Source organism: Zea mays, chromosome 1 (assembly GCF_902167145.1).
Source record: "Zea mays cultivar B73 chromosome 1, Zm-B73-REFERENCE-NAM-5.0, whole genome shotgun sequence".
NCBI lineage: Eukaryota > Viridiplantae > Streptophyta > Magnoliopsida > Poales > Poaceae > Zea > Zea mays.
This window is the reverse complement of record NC_050096.1, coordinates 200,995,532-201,021,310: the sequence shown is the minus strand read 5'-3', so window position 1 is coordinate 201,021,310 and position 25,779 is coordinate 200,995,532. Positions and strand designations below refer to the sequence as shown.

General features: G+C 36.6%; 1 protein-coding gene and 2 pseudogenes across 3 annotated transcripts; all 3 read left to right on the top strand.

The window, feature by feature from the left end:
• Nucleotides 1-4,825: 4,825 nt before the first annotated feature.
• Nucleotides 4,826-8,997, top strand: LOC109941935 (ATP-dependent DNA helicase PIF1-like). The gene is made up of 3 exons (XM_020543203.1): nucleotides 4,826-4,900; nucleotides 8,254-8,452; nucleotides 8,534-8,997. The coding sequence occupies exons 1-3, from the start codon at nucleotides 4,826-4,828 to the stop codon at nucleotides 8,995-8,997; spliced, it is 738 nt and encodes a 245-aa protein (XP_020398792.1).
• A 252-nt stretch (nucleotides 8,998-9,249) lies between these two features.
• Nucleotides 9,250-10,776, top strand: LOC103645189 (replication factor a superfamily protein pseudogene; annotated as a pseudogene). The gene is made up of 7 exons (NR_163420.1): nucleotides 9,250-9,300; nucleotides 9,392-9,665; nucleotides 9,780-9,882; nucleotides 9,966-10,096; nucleotides 10,213-10,291; nucleotides 10,408-10,537; nucleotides 10,693-10,776. The product of NR_163420.1 is annotated as a replication factor a superfamily protein pseudogene (transcript).
• An 822-nt stretch (nucleotides 10,777-11,598) lies between these two features.
• On the top strand, nucleotides 11,599-23,955 carry LOC103643086 (replication factor a superfamily protein pseudogene; annotated as a pseudogene). The gene is made up of 3 exons (XR_002266804.1): nucleotides 11,599-11,644; nucleotides 23,562-23,620; nucleotides 23,758-23,955. The product of XR_002266804.1 is annotated as a replication factor a superfamily protein pseudogene (transcript).
• The last annotated feature ends 1,824 nt before the right edge of the window (nucleotides 23,956-25,779 follow it).

The following is a 25,779-nucleotide window of genomic DNA, read 5'->3' as shown; positions in this document are numbered from 1 at the left end:
AATAAGGCATTGTTTTGGAAATCCAGTTGGATCTCTGGGAGGGCACCTCGTCACATTGCACCATCTCTTTTAAAAAACGAGACATAAGAATATCACGGTCAATAGGGGACTAGAGGAAAATAGATGGATATCCAATATCTGGCCGACTCAGGAGGGTACTGAAATTCAAGAATTGATGGCACTTTGGGAAGCCATCAATGACGTTGAAAGATACGTTGCAAATGAAGACCAAATCTTATGGCGCTGGACTGCCAATGGCGAATACTCTACCCGTAGCGCCTACCAAGCTCAGTTTAATGGAAGCATGTCTAGAATTAAAATTGAAGCAATATGGAAGGCAAAAGCCGAGCCTAAATGTTGTTTTTTCACGTGGACGCTCCTGCATGAAAAGATCCTCACAACTAACAATTTGCAGAAGAGGGGATGGGATCACAACCCTATTTGTCCTCTTTGTCACATAGATCCAGAAACTCCGAGTCACCTGTGCAAAGATTGTAGTTATTCAAAAAGCATTTAGCGGACTTTGTTACATTGGACCTATCTCAACTCTTTAGCAAACCTAAACCAAGATGGCCAGATACATACTTGGTGGAGAAGATGTAGACTCAGAATTGATAAACCAAGAACAAGGTTATTTGACGGGCTAGTGGTCTATTTTTGGTGGAATATATGGAAAGAAAGAAATAGGAGAATTTTTAAAATTCCGGGAATGATCAACTTGTCATCGCCCATCAAATAAGGAGGATGTCTTACAATACAGTGCGGCTTTCTCTATCTTTTGATCAGAGAGTTCTCTAGTGGTGATCTTTTAGGGGGTTTTTTGTTTTTTCTTTCTTTCTCTCTCTCTCTTCTTCTTTTTTGTAATGGTTGTAGTTGGGACTTTGTTGGCCAGTAGTCCCTGTATTTGGTTAGGTGTACTAATTCTCCTTCTTTAAATTTATTCGGCAATCCTCTTGCCGTCCTTTCGAAAAAAAAGACTGAGGAGAAGGAAATGCCTGACCTTTAGTATAATTTGTCATAGTTGTCATTGCTCTGTTTGTCAAGAGGATGAGGTATCAAGCATGCAACACGCTTCAGGTGGTGATATGACAGTACATAGCTTGGAGAGGAGCACGTTCTGATCATCAATGAAAGCATATAGGGCTTGTTTATTTCAGTTTTTTCCTGACAAAATTTTCTAAGAATCTGGATATTGGGAGAATCTAAATATTATGACGATTATATATGGAAGAAGATAAAGGAGTACATAGAGTTTATAATCTAGAAAGTGACAGATTTCTACTATAGTGATGACTCGGTCAATTCTGTGTTCAAAATGAAAGTGACGGATCCTCTATTACATACATTGGTTTTGAACGGTTTTCAAAATGATTCTCACAAAAGCGTGCTAAAAATCTAGGTGTTTGGCAGTTTACAGCAGCTTCTGGCGGACAGAAGTTAAAAAGCTGAAACATACATCACCATAGTTTGCTAGCTAATAGTTACTTAATCAAGGCACCAAAAAATGAATACTATACAGAATCATAGCCTCTCTGACCATTCATGTAAACCGCGAGATATGGACAAGTTCTGCAGTACTGTCTATATTGTTACCCTCAAGGCTGATTACTACTTCCTTGTTAATTTTTTCATATACTTGGCATCTGTAGGCAGATGCAACTGTCGGCTTCTTCTTTGCCTTTACCAACTAGTCGATCTCTCTAACTTTTCTATGTTCTTTCTCATAAAGCAATAGAGGCACAACTCTAGGAGTAAAATATTATTGTCTTATTGTCACTGTATATCCTTAAAGGTCTTTTTATGCTATATCCATCATTCTTAATCTGGATACAAATTTCTTTATGCACATTGTTTGCCGAGTTGGCTCATATGTTGCCACAATCAATGATGCAACTGTCATATGTTTGCAACCTTTCCAAAAACAGACCCTCAACAAATGTGAAGCTATATCAAGAAGTGGATTTTATTTTATCAACATAATCTGCCTAGTCAACGTCTGAATAACTGACTATCTGATGGAAATCCAACACTTCATACGAATCTTGAATAGTAAGTGGAGAACATCCAGGAAACATCCAGATTCAGACAAAAGGAAATGGTTTTCCTTGCTTCCTCCGCCCGTGTAGCTGCGCAACACAGTATTGAAGCAAAACAACTTCCTTTCCCAAAACCTCCTTCTCCCCCACCCCTTCGCACAGGCGACGGACGACTCGGCTACCGCTGCCGCCGCTACACCAGCTTCCCAGCGACTTCTCTATCAAGGAGCATTCAGGTATGCCTATCCTTCACCTCCTCGAGATGTAGCAAGCATCTTCCCTCCCCTTTGCTTTCTCAAACACATCGGAGCCACAACGCAAGCATACAGACATTTATTTTTATTTTTTTCCCCGAGCGGCATGCATCCTCCGTCTGCCGTCGAGTCCCCTACACCACTGCTGGCATTTTCTAGAGAGCACGAAACAAAATGGTCGTATTCGGTTAGGGTTTAGGGACCACTGCTGGGGTTTTCTGCAATAGATATCTAGCCTATCCCAACTTTATTGGATTATAATCTTTGTTGTTGCTGATGATAAAAACGTTAGATGGTCCAGCGGAATATCAAAATTGCTGTGACAGTAAGGTGTCTTTCTTGCCATTGTTCTATTAGCACACATAATTTCTTGATTAATTTCTTGGGTATTTATTGTAGTTGTATAACAGCCATGAAATCTCGTATAAGATGTACATTAGGTTTAATTTTATCTTATTCTCTACTGACTTTTGTGTTCAAAATAATTACGTTAGCTTTCAGTTCATCTATTTCTTCTGATAATTATGTATTTGAAATTGTTCCGCCTATTAGCCACAAATATTAGTATACTCTCGAATCTATGGCAGCAGAACAAATACAAAAAAAGAGGGAAAAAATCAATTGAGCCCATTGGTTCTTCTGAAATAGATGAACTGAATCATTGCATTCAAAACAATTGGTTCTTCTGAATGATACCACACTTCATTCCAAGTTGTGCTAGTGCCATTGATTACATAGTTGTTTTTTTGAAAAAAAATAAAAGTAATTTTGCAGTTCTGTTGTCTTTCTACTGCACTCTCCCTAGGTTGTCAGACACCATGTTTAATATAAAAATGTCTAAAGATGTATATGTTGTTCCATCAAAAAATATTTATTTACGTATATCTTTTTTTATTCGTAACCCCTCTCAAACTATATAACAGAAAATTGAAATCTTTACTTGATTCCCTCCACCGTGCTTACAATTTAGTTTTTTTATTCTCTTCCTCCCTTTGCCATTACAATTGAATGCAGACTGAATGTCGGATTCAGTTGTGTTATGAACTAGGATCCTCCATCTACAACTATACGTGCTATTCAGTCGTATAGTTTTGTACACTCATATAGACATACACCATGTTTAGTATAAAAATGTCTAGAACTGTATATGCTGTTCAATCAAAAAATATTTATTTACGTATATCTTTTTTTAATTTGTAACCCCTCTCAAACTGTATGACAGAAAACTGAAATTTTTGTTTCCTATTTTGACAATCACTTACTGTTTGCAATCTTCAGAGGTCTGCTTTGAATCTTCGGAGGTCAAATTAGATACGCTACAACTTCTGACCGGAGAATATAATTTCCAGGAGAAACTGAGTTACAGCATATAAAGGTAATATCCAATAAATACTTTGCCTATTGACATAAGATTTCCCCCCTCCCTTCGTCATTGCAATTGAATGGAAGCTGAATTTATTCCTAATAATTACTCTCATCTTTTTACCGTATCATCATTTTTCCCTATTAGTTACACTATTTCAGTTAGAATCTCTTATATTAAAAAATAAGTAAATAACCCAACAAACGCACATTTCTTTCCTTTCTACTAGGGAAATAATATAGGGAGATTAAACTGTGGAATCAAGCAGTCATCATCAAAATTGATAAACAAAGTGGTATCAAAGAAAAAAAGACAAAGCATTGTATAATTTGAATGAAATGGACTCTGATAAACACATTGCAAATACGAAGAAACGGAAAGTCAGTAAGTATCCTTTCTTCTGCTTTTAAGAGAATGAGAGTGCTCATTACTTACACATAAAAAATATGTGCTAATATCCAACTAAAACTATTTTTTTTAAAAAAAAGGTTCATCTGTATTATATTCACCGTCAATAACGAATGCTACAGAAGCAAGGCAAAATCGAAGGCGTTTATTGGACCAACAACGTATTGCTAAAAGAGGTAAGTTCTAAACACTTACATATTCAAATTCAAACCATATAATCAACAACACATATTTTACCTAACAAATAGTTCTTGTTTTTTAACATAGGTCTACCATGTCAAACAACAGAAAATTCACAGTGTGGTCACTTTACTAAAGAATACATACAAGCACTCAAAGGTAAATTACTAAAAATTAAACATCAATAATAATCATTTTAAGACTAAATTAAGGGATATATCTAACACTACTAACCTTCTTTAACTTTTCTCTTATAAATGATTTATTTGCATTGGATATAGCTTCTTATCCAAATTGATCATATTATGGAACCCCTGACTATGAATGTCATCACTGTAAAGCTATTTTCTGGTATGGGGAGAGAGTTAGAGCCAAACAACGTGATGGAACAATTGTTTACAACAACTGTTGCAAAGGTGGCAAAATTGATATTCCTCCGTACAAACCAAGACCCGAACCTCTATCCACTCTTGCAAGGTTTGATGGCGATCACACATCAAAGAAGTTCATCAAGAATATCAGACAGTATAACTGCCTATTTGCCTTCACATCAATGGGTGCTCAAATAGATAAATCAGTAAACGATGGACATGGACCACCGCTATTCAAAATATGTGGTCAAGTTTATCATCGTGTTGGGTCTCTATTACCTCCGGATGGTTCTCCTCCGAAGTTTATACAGTTATATATCTATGACACTGCAAATGAAGTGCAAAACAGAATATAATGTATTAAAGACAATGAAGGGCCACATCAGGATCTAGATCCGGCCATAGTGAAAGATCTAATAAAAATGCTCGATCTTCATAATCCATTGGCTAAAAAATTCAGAATGGCAAGAGAACGTCTGGCTAACAATAAAAATGAAGAATTCATCATCAGGTTAATCAGAGCCAGAGAAGGCGATTCTGTGCAGTACAACTTACCATCAGTTGAAGAACTCGCCATGTTAGTTGTTGGTGATTTTTCTCTTGACACATTCAAGCGTGACATAATTATTGAAATGCGTAGCAAAGAACTTAAACGAATATCTGCTTTACACCCATCTTTCATGGCTTTACAATATCCACTTCTTTTTCCTTTTGGAGAACACGGATTTCAGATTGGAATTATCTACAACGGTGTCAATCCATCAGATAAAGGTAAACGTACTCACATGACTATGCAAGAGTATTATTGCCATCAGTTTCATTACCGAAAAAAATCAGCCCAACCCATATCTATGTTATGGATTACTATCAAGTCAAGCAAAGGTTGATGCCCGAGCTTGTATTGATGAGAGCAGATTAGAATACATACTACAAAACCAAAAAAAATTACGCATGGAGACTATTCAGGGCATAACGGATGCTATTAGTCGTGGATACACAAGTGGCAATGAGATGGGTAAAACAATTATTTTACCTGCATCACATATCGGTGGCAGACGATATATGATACAAAATTATCATGATAGTATAGCCATCTGTCGTATTCACGGACCACCAGATTTCTTTATCACTTTCACCTGCAATGCAAGCTGGCCTGAAATTCAAAAAAGCTTTTTTGAACCTGGTCAAAATCCTCCAGATAGATCTGATGTGGTCGTCCGAGTTTTCCATATGAAGCTTCAAGATATGCTCCATGATATTAAATCTAGATCTTTTTTTGGTCCATGCAATGCAGGTACATAAGCTTTGTCATTTCTTAGATACACACAAACAACAATTAAATATTGATTCCATAATTATGTACTATCATTCATCAGAAGCACAAAAAAATATTTCTTTAACCAACAGATTTCTTAAAACTATTCATTCACTACTCCGTATATTTTTTCTTGCTTCTGCAGTGCTTTACACTACAGAATTTCAAAAACGAGGTCTTCCTCATTCCCATATTATATTTTGGGTCTCAACTAATACAACACATCCGACATCAGAGCTCATTGACTCTTTTATATGTGCTGAGATTCCAGATCCGAATACTGATCCACTTGCATACTGCTTGGTTGCCGAACATATGATGCACGGTCCATGTGGCACACTCAATCCAAATTGTCCCTGCATGAAAAATGGCAGATGCTCAAAAAACTATCCAAAAGAATTTCATGAAACCACCCCATTTGATAGTCAAGGATTTGTTATCTACAGACGTAGAAACAATAACAGATATGTTATAAAATCAGGAAACAAGCTCGATAACAGATGGGTTGTACCATATAATCCAACACTTCTGAAAATTTATCAGGCACATATAAACATTGAGTGGTGCAACAAAACCATTTTTTGTTAAATACCTCTTCAAGTACGTGACGAAAGGTCCAGACTGTAGTAAAGCTTATCTACAAAAAATAAGAAATGGTGAAGAAGCTCCATATGACGAAGATGCAGAAGCAAGGAATGAAGTCAAAGAATATTTGGACAGTCGATATTTATGCGACAAAGACTCATGTTGGCGTGTTTTAGGCTATGAAATCCATAGACACTATCCTTCTGTTGAAAGAATGCCAGTTCACCTGCCAAATGAAAATTCAATCACTTATAATGCAGCATCAAATATGTCTCAAATACTATCTGAACCATTCTTGCGTAAAACTATGCTAACTGAATGGTTTACTACCAATAGAGAAAGGGAAGAAGCAAGAGAGCTAACTTACATAGAATTCCCATCCAAATGGCGCTGGGAAGAACAAACAAGAAGTTGGAAGCCAAGATGAACAAAGGAAGGAAAAATTGGTCGTATCTACTATGTTCATCCATCAACAGGAGAAAGATATTATCTTAGAATGTTGCTACTGACTGTCAAAGGTGCACAAAGCTACGAAGATCTACGAAAATATAATGGTGTGTTATACCGTACCTTCAAAGAAGCATGCAAAGCTCGTGGTCTTCTAAATGATGATCAAGAGTGGTATACTGCGTTCGATGAAGCAGCTAGATGGGCAACTTCGAACCAACTTCGACAACTTTTTGTGACTATGTTACTTTTTTGCGAAGTTGGAGATGAACATTCATTCTTTGAAAAAGTTTGGAAATTACTAGCAGATGATATTCAATACAATATGCGCAAAACACTAAATCATCCTGCATATCAAATGGAAGAACATCAAATAAAAGATCACCTAATAGACCAGCTCACAGTTCTATTCAAAAAATGTGGTGGAAACATTAAAAACCACGACCTACCTTCAAAAAGTGTATCTTCCGAAACTTTGCATGGAAATCGTTTCATCGAAGAAGAATTGTTTTATAATATCAATGACATGTTGACTCAATCCCATGAATTGCAATGCAAATTGAATACACAACAAATGAATGCCTTTCATTCTATTGTACAAACTGTACTCTCTGATATGCCAGGGTTCTTTTTTGTTTCTGGTTATGGAGGAACTGGAAAAACATTTCTATGGAAAGCCATTATTACATACCTACGAGCACAGAAAAAATAGTACTTGCAGTCGCATCTTCAGGAGTTGCATCATTGCTGCTTCCCGGAGGTCGTACAACTCATTCCTGCTTCAAAATTCCTTGTGATTTAGATGAAACTACAACTTGTGATATTAAGAGAGGTACAATGCTCGCTGAATTAATTGAAGCAGCTTCATTAATAATTTGGGACGAAGCTTTCATGACACATACAACTGCATTTGAAGCTCTCGATCGGACCCTTCGAGATTTAATGTCTACAAATCATCAGCAAGCTATGACAATTCCCTTTGGTGGGAAAGTTGTTGTGTTAGGAGGGGATCCTCGTCAAATACTACCAGTAATAGAAGGTGGTAGTCGCACACATATTACCAATGCTGCAATTACTAACTCACCATTGTGGCATTCAGTCACTATACTCCAACTAACAGAGAACATGCGACTTTCATCACTACATTTACCAAATCAGGCTAAAAATGAAATTGATCTTTTCAGCCGATGGACATTAGACATTGGTGAAGGAAAAATTGAAGCATCAACCAAAAATGGGGAATTAGAACCTTCGTGGATCATAATACCTTATGATTTTTTTATTGATGCCACAGGGCAACAATTTATCTATGCTAATAGAAAGTACATATCCCAACATATCAGAACATTATGATGATCCTGACTACCTAAAAGCAAGGGCAATTCTAACACCTACAAATGATATGGTCGACTTAGTCAACGATTACATAGTCTCTATGATTGCTGGTGACACTAAAGAATACAGGAGTTGTGATACAATTATCAAAGGTCCAAATACGAATGATGACTACGATTTATTATATCCAGTGGAGTTCCTAAACTCACTACAAGGCAATAACTTTCCACAACATCTACTTGTGTTGAAGAAGGGTGTTCCAATAATGCTCCTTAGAAATCTAAATCAATCTGAAGGACTATGCAACGGCACAAGATTAATTATTACTTCCTTGGGAGATCTGATATTAGAGGCAAAAATAATAACGGGAATTCAAACTGGAAAAACTGTTCTTATCCCAAGGATATGTTTATCATTGAAGAATTACAAGCTACCTTTTGTTTTGGAAAGAAGACAATTTCCTATTAAAGTATGTTATGCTATGACAATAAATAAAAGCCAAGGTCAGACACTTTCGGATGTGGGGATATATCTTAAGAGACCCGTTTTCACTCATGGCCAATTATATGTTGCTATATCACGTGTCACATCAAAGAAAGGATTAAAAATACTGATTGAAGATGACAATGGCAAGGCAAACAATGAAACAAAAAATATAGTGTACAAAGAAATATTTTCACGCTTTAGTAGCATAAATATGTAAATATTATGATTGTTACTACACTATGTACAGCATATTATTACCTATCAGGTATTATAAATCACTTTTTAGTGTAATAAACTTCTTTTTATCAAACATATTTCTTTTTCGAAATACTCATCATATTCATTAAAAATCTAACATATAATTACATTAACAGACATGGAGTTCACGCTTATCCCAGATTTAGTACCACAAAATAGACATGCTGTTATAAAAGTGTATGTCTCGAGAAAATGGATTTTTCGTGGCGCAATGGACAATGGACCTATACATCACATCGATCTTGTGTTGATAGACAAAGAGGTAAAAAATAGACCTATTATATTAAACATTTTAAATAGACAATTGCTTAGTAGTTCTTACATTTATAACATTTTTTATCTCTATTGTACAGGGTAATGGTATAAGTGCTGAAATCCCAGGAAATCTAGCTGAAGAGAAAGGATCTATCATCAAAGAAAATGAAATATATGAGATCAGTAGATTCACAATATCTTCAGCAAGACAAATGTTCAAACCTGTTCATATAGACAAAATGATCCACTTCACATATCACACAATTATTAAGGCATCACTTGATTCTCCGTCAACATTTCCTAGATATGTCTATCATCTGACTCCATTGCATCAAATCGAATCCTATATTCAAAAGAATGAATACTTCCTTGGTAAGTTCATCACATCAAAATTATTTACAAATTATTTTTGTCGGATGTTATATTGACCTGTTTTATGTCTTTTTCCAATATCAACACTTCTGTTACTATTATATGATGTATTAGATGTGCTCGGAGTTATCACTCAAGTGAGTGCATTAAAACCAGTTCGGACACAGACCCAGGAAAGCTCAAATGTCATAAAAGAGATCATCATAAAAGATATCAAGTATGAAACATTTACTTTTATGTAACACATTTTTAGATAAAATTTGCATTTTTTTAAATTCACCATATAATTATAATGTGCAGTGATGTCACAATGAGACTAACCCTATGGGCAGAACGAGCTAAAGCTTTTAAATTAGATGATGTTTACAATCCTCTAGAGCAAAAGCCAATCGTCACACTCTTTGTAGGTTGTTTAGCCAAAAATTTCCAAGGTACATACAAATAATATAAACATTTTGTTTTCACATTTCCCTGTTAACATAGCAAGACAAATTCAATCAAATTTTAAAAAACTAATTTAAATTTTTTTACCATCAAAAAACAATAGGTGCATACTTAAATGGTGGAACAACATGTAGATGGTATTTCAATCCTGATATTAAGGAAGCCGCTCCGTATTATCAAAGGTATGTCCTTTCTACAAATAAATAATTCACTACATTATTTCGCTTTTATACACCCTTTTAAGCTAACATATACTCACTCAGATATTATCAATACTTGCAAATATATTTCTGTACAGGTTTGGATCTCAAAAAATAAAACTACAAATACCATCAGAGCAGGAACAACAACTATCTGTTGCAAAAGAAACACATGTAGAACACAAAACCTTGCATGAGCTTCTTACGTTGGATCCATATGCATTTCCGGTATGACCATAAAAACATATTTTTACCAACCATTACAATTAACAATTAAATATATTTTTGCTATATTTATGTACTGACGATTTTATAGAAACAAGGATATGAATGCACAGTTACAATCATAGAAGTACCTACAACAAATCGTTGGTGGTTTCCAGCTTGCACCAAATGCAGTCGAGCATGTAGACCACAAGATGTTGGTTACTATTGATCCTACTGTAAATCAGAAGCGTACACACTAAGGTAAACTTCCCTCATTATTCTAATACCCTCTACTAACACACTACCTAAAATTACTCTTTTCTCTCTCTTACTCTTCTTCTTCATTCCTTGTAGAACCATTAGCAGGTTCTAAATTCAATTATATTGCTACTCATGGTAACAAATAAGAACTAATGTGTTTTAATTATATAATAACATTGCAGATATAAATTAACATTCATGGGATCAGATGCAACAGCAACAGCGCAAATGTTTTGCTTTGATACTGTAGCACGACATATAGTTGGCAGACCATGTGAAACAGTTCTGAAACAAGCCACTGAAGCAGTACCAATACCTCCAGATCTAGCACAAATAGTATCCTTAAAGTTTACATTTCGTGTTACAGCATCAAACCAAACATTCGCTCAACGAGAGAAGCAACCCACTGTGTTACAAATAAATTCTATAGTTGTTGTACATGGAAGACAACACTCTCTACCATCAGGAATTCAAAACACCATAGATCAAGGTCCATCAACACCAAACAAAGAAGCTACACTCAAATTGTTAGAAGAATCACCTTCTACTGCTATGGAAAGGTTATCAACAAAAGTATTCAAAGATGTAAGCTATTTCTCCATATTTCTTATATTGGTATATATAACAAATTCAATAAATTTGACACATATTTGTATTTATCTTACATTTTAGGTTGGCAAAAAACTCACATATTCAACACAGGACGAAGACATCATAGGGTACTTGTTACTATCTTTAAATTTAAATACCCAAACTTTTAAAAGGCATACTAAGTTTCTTAGTGTATCCACACAACAACAAAAATTAACGTATTCCATCTGCAGGTCTCAAGTCTTGGATGTAGCACAAGGAACTAATGCAGATAAGGTAACTTCGTGAAAGTGCATTCATCCCTTTTGTGAGTTTTGGTGATTTGGATAACAACACATTTAAAGGTCTAACGAGTTTGCTAAGTGTTGAATAGGAAATTCAGTATGATGAACATACTTGAATAGTGTATAATGATCAGTGAACAAAGGTTCAACACGAGGTTATATAACCAATGAGACAATGCAAATGGATATAATATGATCTCTATATTGGTTTGAATATATGGACAAGACCTGAGAAATCACTACATACATATGACCAGAATAGAGGACAAAGTGATTTAGAGGATTGGTCAAGCCAAAGAGAATAAGATATGAGGAATCGTGAATTGGCTTGACCATATTACTATCAGTCCATATATGCTTCTACGAGAATCAAACTAGAGCTTGATTAATCTTAACAGTTATATCTAGAAGACATTCAAGCAAGGTTCACAATATTGAAGAAATGATTCTCTCAATGGATGCTCAATATGATGTGACTCAAGAATGGCTTGATAGGGTGAAGATAGCAAGGAAAGGGCTTCGAGGAACTAGGCGAAGGTGAAGGCCAAGCGACGGCTTGTAGACCGAGGTACCATGGCTAAGGTGAAGAAGAGAGTACTTGCACTAAGTCGATGAACTAATCAGCTATGAAGAGTCATAACATGTTGATGCATCAGTAAGGTGACTTGAAGCCATGATTTGAACTCATATAAGGTGATATGGTACAAGTCACAGGGTTTGATTTGAGTTTGCTTCAAAAGGTGAGACAAAGATGTTTGTGATCCTTATGAAGCAATGCCATGGAGAAAACACACATGAGACACCAATGACTCAAGGAGTTTACTTCATTTTATTTTATTTAACTTGAGTATAGGAATCGTCGTACTATAAAGGGGGATCCAAAAAGAAGGTTGGTGTTTGCCAAAGCTCAAACCTCTCTATTCAAAAGCTATTTTTGAAAAGCAAAAATCTCTTCAACGTTCTATGGTTGACCGTGGTTAGGGTTGAGAAACCTAGAGTGTTCTTGCTGAAAAGCAGTTGAACTTCTTCAACTGCAGCTGAGCTTTCCAGCTGAACTTGACTTCAGCTGAGTTGAGCTTCTTCAGCTGCAGCTGAGCTTTTCAGCTGAGCTGAACTTCAGCTGAGTTGAGCTTTCTCAACTTCAGCTGAACTCAACTTCATCTGTGAACCTCTTTGACCATACACCAGCTGAACTTGCCTCCGAGCAGTTGAGCTGGGGTTTTCTCTCCTAAACTCACTGGTCAAGACCGGTTGAACCGGTCCTGAGGGGCAGTTCAGCTGGTCTCTGACCCCTCTGACCTCTGATCTGCAGTCTGCCAGTCAGACTGGCAAATAGGTCGCCAGGAGCTGTCAGGGGCGGTTCAACCGCCCCCCTGGGCGGTTCAACCGGTCTTGGTCAACTTGACCAGTCTGCAGGTCAGTCTGCGCGTCAGTCAGCCAGTCAGACTGGCAGATAGGCTGCCAGGCCTGCCAGGGGCGGTTCAACCGCCCTAGGGGGCGGTTCAACCGGTCTCAGGCAGAAAAATCTGCCCAAACGGCTAGTTTTGAGCTCCACCTATATATACTACCTCCTACCTCTCTCCCCAAAGAAGTGAGCACGATTTGAACTCCATTTCTAACCCAAGAAACACCTCCCTCTCCCTCACACACATCTCTTGCCTCTCCCATTTCAAATCTTTGGAGAGGAATCTTTGAGTGAGCTTGAGAGCTGCGGTTTTTGTGCTCCATCTCTAAATCTCTCTTGCTCTTCTTCATTCGAGCTTTGGTACTACATCGAGTTCTTTGTGGATTCATTACTCTTGGAGCTTCTAGCTCCTAGACGACTAGGTGTCTCTTGTGAGTCTCCAAATCTTGTGGAAGACCACAAGAAAGTTTGTATTACCCGCTCGTTTGAGCAAAAATTATTGTGTGGGCTTGACCTTTGTGGTCGGCAAAGGGAGGATTAGGGTTGAAAGAGACCCGGCTCTTTGTGGGCGCCTCAACGAGGAAGTAGGGCACCTTTTGTGGTGTGACCGAACCTCGGGATAAATCTTGTGTATCTTGTGTTCTTGCTCATTGTGTTTGTTAGTGTTCTTCGTTCTCTCACCATTCCGTGGAAGATTGTTTATATCTTTTTGGTGTGTGGATTTTGAGAAGTGCCCTTCTCTGATCTACTACTTTGAACCCTGTGGATCATTTAGAACATCTCATTTCCAAAGTTAACTGGGTGAATTTCGAGATCAATTCAGTTTTACCCAGTTTGCTTCTAGTTTTTGTTGAAAAAGTTTTAACTTGCCTATTCACCCCCCCTCTAGGCAACTTTCAATTGGTATCAGAGCCTAATCCTCGTTCTAACGCTTAACCGCGTGAGGAAAGATCATGTTGGGGAGACTAAGAAACGAAAATGCTTCTAAGCTTGAAAAAGTTGAGGTTGCCTCGACTTTATATTTTGGTGCAGATGTTGATCCTAGGGCAATAGATCTTGCCATGAAAATCGCCGAAAGGATGTTCCTCAAAATGAAGGAAGATGAGGCGAAGAACAAGATTGAAGAAGAAGAAAATGATCGATGGAGACCAAACGACGAATCCACCTCTTCACAAGGTTCGTCTTTCAAATCCACTTCTCATATGTGCTTTATTGCTAATGGGAGTGACAGTGAAAGCGAAAGTGAGGATTAGGAGGAGCAAGAAAGTGATAGTGAAGATGAGGATGATCTTCAACAATTCTTCGCTCAGCTAAGCAAGAAACATCGGATGAGCTTGCTTAAACTCATGAAAAGAGCGGAAGAACAAAAAGAAATGCTTCATAAGCAAGAAGACTTCCTCATCAGAAAAATTGAAGGCTTAGAGAAGTTGACCAAAGAGCATGAGAAGCTAAAGTGCTCTCATGATGATTTGGTCCAAAGGTATGAAGACATTTCAATTGAGCAAATTAAAGTTGTTAATCATTCATCATATATTGCTCAATTAGAAAATAAAAATGCTATGTTCAAGAACACGATAGAAAGGCTAAATATTGAAAATCTAGCTTTGCAAGAAAAACATGATATGCTTGTGTGCTCTCATAATAAATTTATGGATTCACATATCATGTTAGAAATGGCTCATGAGGTTGTGTTAACTAATTTGAAATCATACCAACCTCACATGTGCACATGTGTTGAAATTGAAACTATATTACCATGTGCTAACAAATGTTGCTCTCAAGAAAGCCAATCTTCCATTGAGCTAGACATTTCAGGAATTAGTGATATTTCTATCACACAAGAAAATAAAGAGCTCAAGGAAGAAGTTGGAATGCTAAGAAGGAGCTTAACTCGTTTGAAGGGAAAGTGTCATGCTCAACCTTCTCAAGATAACCATGATAATGTGGTGAAAAAGCTTGAGAAGGGGACAACCGTAGCATGCACAAAACCCCTTCAAAAGAATACCAAGCTTTCCAAGAAGGGCATGAGCAAAATCCATGGTGAGAAAATTAATGCTCATATGATTTGCTCTAACAATGTACCTATGTGCTTCAACAAAGAAAGATCAAAGAGAAGCGATAGGAGATGCTATGGATGCAAGGAGAAGGGCCATGAAATTGATTCATGCCCCCACATGAAGAATCAAGACCTTGCACGATCAAGAAAGATGACCATCAAAAAGGATGAAAGCAAAAGGCAAATGCATTGCAAGGACAAGCATCGCATTTGCTACAATTGCCGTGAAAAAGGTCATCTATTCAAGGTTTGTCCAAAGGGTAAAACTCCTAAGCCTAACTTGTCAATACATTCAAATATGCTTAGGAGACCCAAATTTGACTCTTGTGCTAGAAAGGTGATGAGTTCACCACATTCTAGGACCAAGGCTATTTGGGTGCCTAAGTCCTTATTGGCTAACCTTGATGGACCTATCATGAGATGGGTACCAAAATGTACTTAATAAGTTTTGCAGGTACCCAGAGATGATATGAAGCTTTGGGGTGCTTGAGCGGTTTAACTCAATTCTTATCTCAAGCTATCAATCTTACATTGTCTATCATTTAAGATTGACCCAAAGATGAATTGAGTTGTTATATCACTAACTTCATATTCTTCTCTAGCAAGAACTTGTGTTGTAGGGAATAAGGATTAACCTTTGTAGGAATCAAGCAAAAGGCCTACAACCAAGTGATATCCAAAGGATGGTAACAATTAATTCTTAAGTGCACATTGCTTTTAATTGGTATATTCCTTTGTGTCTTTTGTAGCCACATAGGAAAAATGAAGCACTTGAGAATGAACTTAAAAGATTTTACCTTGCTTTGGAAAGGATCTAATTATATGGTAGATTGCAAGTTCATATTTTTATATTGTGACAATCTACATGCTTTAAATTGATTGTATGTATCTTGTGGCATATTTCAAGTTAATCATCATATTATTGCCATGACCTAGACATAAAGAGTATTATCCCATGTTCTTAAATGAATAGAGTGCTAAGTAAGAAATTCAAATTCTTATAGCACTTACCAAATGGGGAATTCTCTATATGACTAGAGTTGTGAGACTAATGTTTCTATCTAAGTGTTTATGTAGTCTCACAACATGAGAATGTGTTTCCCAAATGGAGTGTGCCATTCAACATTCAAAGAAGATCGAACCAATACTATGTGATGTATCCATTCTTGTTTAAATTGGTTTTGAGTCTTCTTCATTAATCACTCACCATGCTATGAATTAAACTTGTCATGTAAACTTAATTAAATAATCATGCTACTTTCATCTTTTTTATAATTTATGTTATGCATGATGCTTGTAAGGGTAATTTAGTTCATATCATGAGGTTTCCTTGTTTTAGTAACCTTCTTGTCATTCATATACTAGAGGTTGGTAAATAGGAAACTATTGCTTGTGTTACTAATACAATCTCTTTTAAGATATTTAATGGAAATTCATAAGTAGAGATTGTGCTCTTTCAATTGGTAAAATCACAAGCTTTAAAGGTTAATCTTCACCTAAAAGGAAGATTAGGAATGTTCAAGGCAAAGGTATGGAACAAATTGTTTCATTTGGTATGTGACCAATAATAGTTCCTTTCAAGTGGCATTCTTTCAATTGGTAATAATCTATTTTATGGAAAGAAATGCCAATATGAAGGTTAAATTCCTTTTGGCTTAAATTTGTAAATTGGTGCATATTATTAATTCACTCATCCATGTGCATTAATTTAAAAGGAATTTAATTTATGCCTTTATGCCTCATAAATGATGATTTGTTTGCCATTCATATATAGATATCATCATTCCTTAAATACTTCCTTGTACTACTAATGCCTCTTTTCAAAGTGTTTTATCGACTAGTTTTAAAAGGAAAAGAGATAACAAAGAAGGAAGTCTCCACAAATGATGAAAATAAGAATACTAAGGTGACACCACCACAGATAGTAAGATCTATCAAATTGGTATAACAAATGGTACGTTCTATATGGTGGTAAGTATTCTTAGGCATAAGTTAATTCATTGCAAATTTGTCATGCCTTGACCATGATATGTAATGTACTCCTCATGAGACTCTTAACTGAATTGAAAGTGCATGTGGTAAGTCATTCAAATACTTGATGCACATATCTAGTGGGAGAACATTCTATATCTTGTGTCGTAGAGAATAAGTTTCCCTTGAGTAAGCTATACTAAGACAATCCAAAATGGTAAATTTGTATCTCATTCATATGGATTGTAATCTTTGTTTTTTTAATAGCTACTCTTGATGCAGTTTAAAATTCCCTTATAGTTAAATCTAAAAGTGCATAAGAATCTTTTTTGTTGATATTCATCTCATACATATGCACTAACATGGATATGATTTTTAAACTGTAAAAGGTACAATTAGTGATCCATACTCTCTAAATTTTGGAAACCCATATTTTGATATCTTAGGAATCTACTTCAATCGGTATCCATATGCTTCACATTGAATTGGATCACTAAGTTGTAAATTACATGCATAACTTGTCTTTATGATATGAATGCTTGTGCAATTAACCTTAATAAGCTAGGTGCACCCAAGGTCAAGCTAGGTTCATCATTAAGAAGGCAATACAATGATGTATCAAGAAAAGGAGAAAAGGCTCCTATTCTTAACTCTAGCTTTTATCTATGTGATTAAATATTGACTTGAAACCATGTAAGATGGTTGTCAAGTATATGTGGATGCCTACACAAAGAGAAAGGCCACAGTAAGGAATGTGTGGGTACCCAAGGCTCTTACTACTAATCTTAAAGGACCCAATTAAAATTGGGTACCAAAATACAAAGCTTAAACTTGTTTTGCAGGATCACTCCTTCAATGGATCAAGTTGGGTGCTCGATAATGAATATATAAATCATATTTGGAGATAGTAGCAAGCGTGGTAACAACTGAATCTCAAGTGCATATTATTTTCAAATCTTATCTCTTTTGTGACTTGTGTAGCCACTAAGGGAAAAGAAGCACTTGAGGATATACATCAATTATTGATTATGAAATAAAGGTCCAATTGGAAGATAAATGAATATTATCATATGGTCAACAATCCAAAATTATGTGACGTATTCTCTATCTAGTTAATTTGGATTTGATTCTTCTATATTAGACACTCACCATAATATGGATTAAGTCATCCCTTTAGACTTCATTGAATAACCATGCATATTATCCATGTCATTCAAAATATATTGTGCATGAGGGTTCAAGGAAATTTAGTCCATATTACGATGTTTCTCTATTTTAGCAACACACTTGTCTTCCACATATAAAGGGTTGCTAAATAAGAAACTAGTGCTTGTGCTACTAATGTCATCTCTTGTGTTGAGTTTATCCATAGAAAATCTATGTTAGGAGAAGGTGCTTGTTTTAAATTGGACAGATCACAAGCTTAAAGGATACTATTCAACTAAAGTAAGAAGAAGTTGATAAGAGGTCAAGGTATGAAAACTTCCTCTCCTTTAGTTGTTTTAGTATTTTATCCTTAGTGGAATGTACCATAGTGTAGGTTAAATTCCTCGCAATATAAAATGTTCAATAGTGCATATAACTTTGACATTAACTATATGTGTGCACTTATTTAAAAGAATTTAGTCTATCCTTTTGGGTTTCAATAATGATGATTCATTTGCCATCCGTATATAAGGATCATCATTTATGAAACCCTCCCTTGTGTTTCTAATGCTCTCTTTTCTAAGTGTTTCAATAAGGTCCTTCCAAGTGCTTTCAAGATGGATTCAGAATCTACGGATATAAGAGTCTTGGTTGTTTCAATCATTGAGTTTCAATTGATCTCATATCAAATATGATCGAATCAAGAAAAGATGAAAGAAGTTCAAGATCACTTGGTTGGATGAAATCGTAAAGAGAAAAGAGATCACAGTGATTCAAGAAGGGAGTTACACCTTTTTTTGTCAACCAAATAATGAAGATGCAGTGACATATTTATATGATATCCTTCATTATGAGGTTTGAGGTTCATATTAGCATGCTTTACCCTTCAGGATTTCAATTGATATACTTTCAGTTCTTAAACTTTCAATTGGTTTAATTTTCATCATCTGTGTAAAGCATGTTATGTTAAACTAAGATATAGTGCAAACATCTCCTTTAACCTCGTATTGTTGATGTGCAAAATTGTACTTTGTGTACTCTTGCATGCACAAATTGAGGGAGAGTTTAGCCTATATCTTGTGAGACTAATGAATTCTTTCAAGTTCATGTTGTGTAGTCTCACACCTTGGAGAACATCAAATGAGGATGAATGGTTCCATAGAAATGAAGAATTTCTCTTGATTGTTTGAAGAGGATAAGTTTCTCTTTGAAATGTCAAGCCTATCAAAAGCTAAGATGGAAATTCATGATTATAATGGAGACCATGTGGCGTAGAACAAAGGTGTGTCACTCCATGAACTATTGCATTACAATTGTGTATCTAGGCTCTTACATGCTAGTGTGTGCATGTATATGCAATATCTTAAGTCACGCCATAAGGTTGCACTTGTGGTGACGATTAAAGAATCTCTAGATATTTGATTAATACCTCTTGTGGTGATGTCATAAGTTTGTCTTAAGTCATCTTAGTGAGGTATGAGTCAAACATGCTAACTTCTCAAGAATCTTGGCTTAAAATATTGCATATCATGTCTATTAGTATACCTTTTGGATTATGAGCAATTCCTTCAATTGGTACAATTTCACATTTTTGTACTTTATTTGTACCAAGGTTCAAATTGTAGGACTTAATCCCCTAGCCTCACAAGTCGAAGTGCATAAGTTAAACAAGTATTCATCACTTGTATGCACACATTTAGGGGGAGAATAGTCTATGATTTGAATCTTTGAGACTAACTTCATTTTCAAGTCTATTATGTGTGTAGTCTCAAATTAGAAAGGAATCTTCAGGCAAAGACAATCGCTTCCACTGAAAATTTGATGGGTATCAAAGATTCTTTGCTCCAATAAATGTATCTTTTATACATTTCATAAGAGAATGAGTTTCTCTTGTATATGCTACTCCAACGTCATCTAAAATTGGTAAATATGTATCACATCTTTTTGGATTACAAATATCTGAAGTAGCATAGCTTATAGATTCTCCTGTCTAGAACTTAATTGATTAAATAGTGCACATGTTTCTTATGTTGCATGATTATGTTCAATTGATACTCCTTTTATGCCAATGGTATTTTAAGTTGCAAATAAGTACTCTCAATAGGTATCAATTGAATACATATATATGTGTGCAATAAGATTTTAGGAGAACTGAATGTAATATGAAATTAGTGATATGTTTATCTATCAAATTGTATCAATTGGTGTTTTTCAATTGATATTTTTCATACATGATCACTAGTTGTATAATCCACACTTGTGCAATTTTCATCTTGCCTCTTGTTATGATAAGAAAATGCTAGGTGACATCTAGACTCCAGGTATCAAGCGTCACCTTCGATTTAGTATGACAATCTTCATTTAATATCTTGGACCTATGTCACAACTATACCAACAAGAGCTTACAAATGAATTGTAAACCCAACACAAGTTTGGAACTCCCCTTGAAAAGGTAAAAATGCAAAGGTACATCATTTCATGTCACTTCTCCATTACCTTTGTGCCATCTAAGGACCCTTTTCATAATAGTGTGTTCCCATCTTGCTTAATCATAATTTCTACCCTTTATATTCTTTGTATCCTTTTTGGAGATTTATGACAAAGGGGGAGAAATTTTGTATTAAAGCTTACCTTTAGTCTTATGTAACTAAGTGTTAGAAGACTTTTAAAAAGGGGAGAAATAATTAACAAAAGTGGGAATCATAAGAAAAACATAAGATGTAGAAAATTGGTAAGTGCATTCTTTGTCATGAGCATCACGTTTATTTTATGACACACTGCACCCAATGAATAGTATGATATAAGTTGTCTCCATACTTTGACCTAAATATGTGCTTTTGGCATTTGAGTACAAAAGTGTTATTTTCTGAAATGCACATATTTAGGGGGAGGAAACTATATCATAGGATTTAAAATCTTATTTATCAAATCTTATGTAAGCTTTAAATGTGTTCTCATCAATCACCAAAAAGGGGGAGATTGAAAGTGCATTCATCCCTTTTATGAGTTTTGGTGATTTGGATAACAACACATTTAAAGGTCTAACGAGTTTGCTAAGTGTTGAACAGGAAATTCAGTATGATGAACATACTTGAATAGTGTATAATGATCAGTGAACAAAGGTTCAACACGAGGTTATATAACCAATGAGACAATGCAAATGGATATAATATGATCTCTATATTGGTTTGAATATATGGACAAGACCTGAGAAATCACTACATACATATGACCAGAATAGAGGACAAAGTGATTTAGAGGATTGGTCAAGCCAAAGAGAATAAGATATGAGGAATCGTGAATTGGCTTGACCATATTACTATCATTCCATATATGCTTCTATGAGAATCAAACTAGAGCTTGATTAATCTTAACAGTTATATCTAGAAGACATTCAAGCAAGGTTCACAATATTGAAGAAATGATTCTCTCAATGGATGCTCAATATGATGTGACTCAAGAATGGCTTGATAGGGTGAAGATAGCAAGGAAAGGGCTTCGAGGAACTAGGCGAAGGTGAAGGCCAAGCGACGGCTTGTAGACCGAGGTACCATGGCTAAGGTGAAGAAGAGAGTACTTGCACTAAGTCGATGAACTAATCAGCTATGAAGAGTCATAACATGTTGATGCATCAGTAAGGTGACTTGAAGCCATGATTTGAACTCATATAAGGTGATATGGTACAAGTCACAGGGTTTGATTTGAGTTTGCTTCAAAAGGTGAGACAAAGATGTTTGTGATCCTTATGAAGCAATGCCATGGAGAAAACACACATGAGACACCAATGACTCAAGGAGTTTACTTCATTTTATTTTATTTAACTTGAGTATAGGAATCCAAAAAGAAGGTTGGTGTTTGCCAAAGCTCAAACCTATCTATTCAAAAGCTATTTTTGAAAAGCAAAAATCTCTTCAACGTTCTATGGTTGACCGTGGTTAGGGTTGAGAAACCTAGAGTGTTCTTGCTGAAAAGCAGTTGAACTTCTTCAACTGCAGCTGAGCTTTCCAGCTGAACTTGACTTCAGCTGAGTTGAGCTTCTTCAGCTGCAGCTGAGCTTTTCAGCTGAGCTGAACTTCAGCTGAGTTGAGCTTTCTCAACTTCAGCTGAACTCAACTTCATCTGTGAACCTCTTTGACCATACACCAGCTGAACTTGCCTCCGAGCAGTTGAGCTGGGGTTTTCTCTCCTAAACTCACTGGTCAAGACCGGTTGAACTGGTCCTGAGGGGCAGTTCAGCTGGTCTCTGACCCCTCTGACCTCTGATCTGCAGTCTGCCAGTTAGACTGGCAAATAGGTCGCCAGGAGCTGTCAGGGGCGGTTCAACCGCCCCCCTGGGCGGTTCAACCGGTCTTGGTCAACTTGACCAGTCTGCAGGTCAGTCTGCGCGTCAGTGTGCCAGTCAGACTGGCAGACAGGCTGCCAGGCCTGCCAGGGGCGGTTCAACCGCCCTAGGGGGCGGTTCAACCGGTCTCAGGCAGAAAAATCTGCCCAAACGGCTAGTTTTGAGCTCCACCTATATATACTACCTCCTACCTCTCTCCCCAAAGAAGTGAGCATGATTTGAACTCCATTTCTAACCCAAGAAACACCTCCCTCTCCCTCACACACATCTCTTGCCTCTCCCATTTCAAATCTTTGGAGAGGAATCTTTGAGTGAGCTTGAGAGCTGCGGTTTTTGTGCTCCATCTCTAAATCTCTCTTGCTCTTCTTCATTCGAGCTTTGGTACTACATCGAGTTCTTTGTGGATTCATTACTCTTGGAGCTTCTAGCTCCTAGACGACTAGGTGTCTCTTGTGAGTCTCCAAATCTTGTGGAAGACCACAAGAAAGTTTGTATTACCCGCTCGTTTGAGCAAAAATTATTGTGTGGGCTTGACCTTTGTGGTCGGCAAAGGGAGGATTAGGGTTGAAAGAGACCCGGCTCTTTGTGGGCGCCTCAACGAGGAAGTAGGGCACCTTTTGTGGTGTGACTGAACCTCGGGATAAATCTTGTGTATCTTGTGTTCTTGCTCATTGTGTTTGTTAGTGTTCTTCGTTCTCTCACCATTCCGTGGAAGATTGTTTATATCTTTTTGGTGTGTGGATTTTGAGAAGTGCCCTTCTCTGATCTACTACTTTGAACCCTGTGGATCATTTAGAACATCTCATTTCCAAAGTTAACTGGGTGAATTTCGAGATCAATTCAGTTTTACCCAGTTTGCTTCTAGTTTTTGTTGAAAAAGTTTTAACTTGCCTATTCACCCCCCCCTCTAGGCAACTTTCACTTCGTTATCAACCAAAGCAAACTTAAACAAACAAAATATTACGCTAATTCTATTTTAATAATTGCAGGGAATCCCCACTGATAAAGGCAAAGAGATCGAACCTCATCTTCAATCTCCTCCAAAAAGGTAAACCTCTAAACAAATACCTCATAGACATCAACGATACCAACTGTTTTTATGTGTTGTAGCACAAAACAAATATTTATGTGTTAATACGTAATAATCAGACGATTTATTAAAACTCTAAATTTTTCATTCAACAGGCACAAACAAGGACCGCTGACAATCAAAGAGTAGACAAGACCAAGGCACCACCAAGAATGATATGTGCAACCACATGGAACTAATTCAAAAATGGCTACTGTCTTTATTCTGTGCAAGCTAGCCACCCTTTTGCAACTTTATAAATGTAGTACTGACATGCCACAAACAGTTCATATGGCTACCTCATTTTCCTTTTGAATGACTGCCTTTTTTTACAAAAGGCATAAATATTGTATAATTAATATTCGGATCACACTAAATGCTTAATGCTTTAAACATTGTATATATATGCCATCAAGGTCTGCCTTCCTCTCTGTATCATATTTTTCGTGTCATACATATTATGGCGCGCTGGGCGCGCGTTAGTCACTAGTATCCATCATTCTTAATCTGGATACAAATTTCTTTATGCACATTGTTTGCCGAGTTGGCTCATATGTTGCCACAATCAATGATGCAACTGTCGTATGTTTGCAACCTTTCCAAAAACAGACCCTCAACAAATGTGAAGCTATATCAAAAAGTGGATTTTATTTTATCAACATAATCTGCCTAGTCAACGTCTGAATAACTGATTATCTCAAGGGAACTAGATCTTCTATATTAAGCATGAGACATTTTATTCCTTACAGATATCTAAAAGCCTTCTTAACTGCTACGACCTACTGGTGCCATATATAGAGAGGTTAGCAACATTCGGTCACTAGGACACTAGGGGTAGATCAAGTCCTTTCTCGTGTGGTGGCTAGAGTATACGAAAGTGTTGGTTTGTGTAGATCCTATGCCTCATTTTTATATGGCCCTTAGAGCAACTCCAATAGTTATGTAAATTTTAGCTCTCTAAATCACAGATTTAAGAAGTTGTTAAATGACTTTTAGAGTAAAAAAATGTGAGTTCTCTAATAGTTCTCTAAATATAGGTTGTAATTTTGTTTTGTATCTATCCACATAAAAAATAAGTCACAAAAACTATATAATGCAGTCAACATTTTTGTTTAGGGAGTTGTTAAATGGTTGCCAAATGTAGAGAGAAAATGAGGTTAGATGACAGGTTGTTAAATTTTGAAAGTTTATTTAGAGAACTGTTGGAGAATAGTTTTCATGTTAACTACCTAAATTATTGATTTAGGAAGTTTTTTAGAGAACTACGGGAGTTGCTCTACATCCGAGGATCACAAGCGTGAAAGATTTTTGCCCCCAATCAAGGCGCGTGGATGATCCTGGCTCGGTTCCTTGACCGAGTCCGAGGACGTATCCAACATAGGTTGGATCCATCCAAATGCCCTAGAACTGAATTCTTTGGAAGCTAGTGACAATGTGATACTTGGGAAGAGAGTTCAGAAAATAGTTATTGGGAATTTTGTCTTTAACACCCTGTGCATTTGATGGAATATAACAAGATGGGAAGTGTAGGTTCTACTTAACTCCTAATTGCATATATAATGTTGTTTAATATATTATGCAAAAAAAACACAAAATGGCCTAGATAGGGGGCCACCAGGGCTAGACAAGCAGAAGAGGCGAAAAAGAGAAGACATTACGCTGCTATAGGGCAATGAGAAAGCAACGCAATGCCTGTTAACCCATTGAATCGGTCAATCGTTTTCAACTTGGTTGCATCGATGATCGATCCATCCGTGTTCGCTGATAATTTATTATATTAATGTATCCTTTCTTCAGTTAATGCCAGCGAGCCTTGTAATCTCCGGCAAATTCGGCATCTTTCGAGTAGTATTCATGTAGTAGCTTTTGCCAGTCTCCAGACCTTTGATCCTGTCGTCTGCTGTAGCGAAATGGAGCGCGTGAGGAGAATCGCTGGCATGGGCAAGGCTAAGGTTCCGCCTGCGGTTCAGGAATACAAGGACGAGAGCGTCGTCTTCTTCAGGGAGCTGTGCAAGCGCGAGAAGTCTAGGGATGTGAACCTCCTGGAGCCAATGTACTCAGTCGAGTTTGATGCTATCCAAGGTAAGATGTTCATTAAAATCGTTTCCAACTGAGCCGGCATGATCTTGGCGGAAATA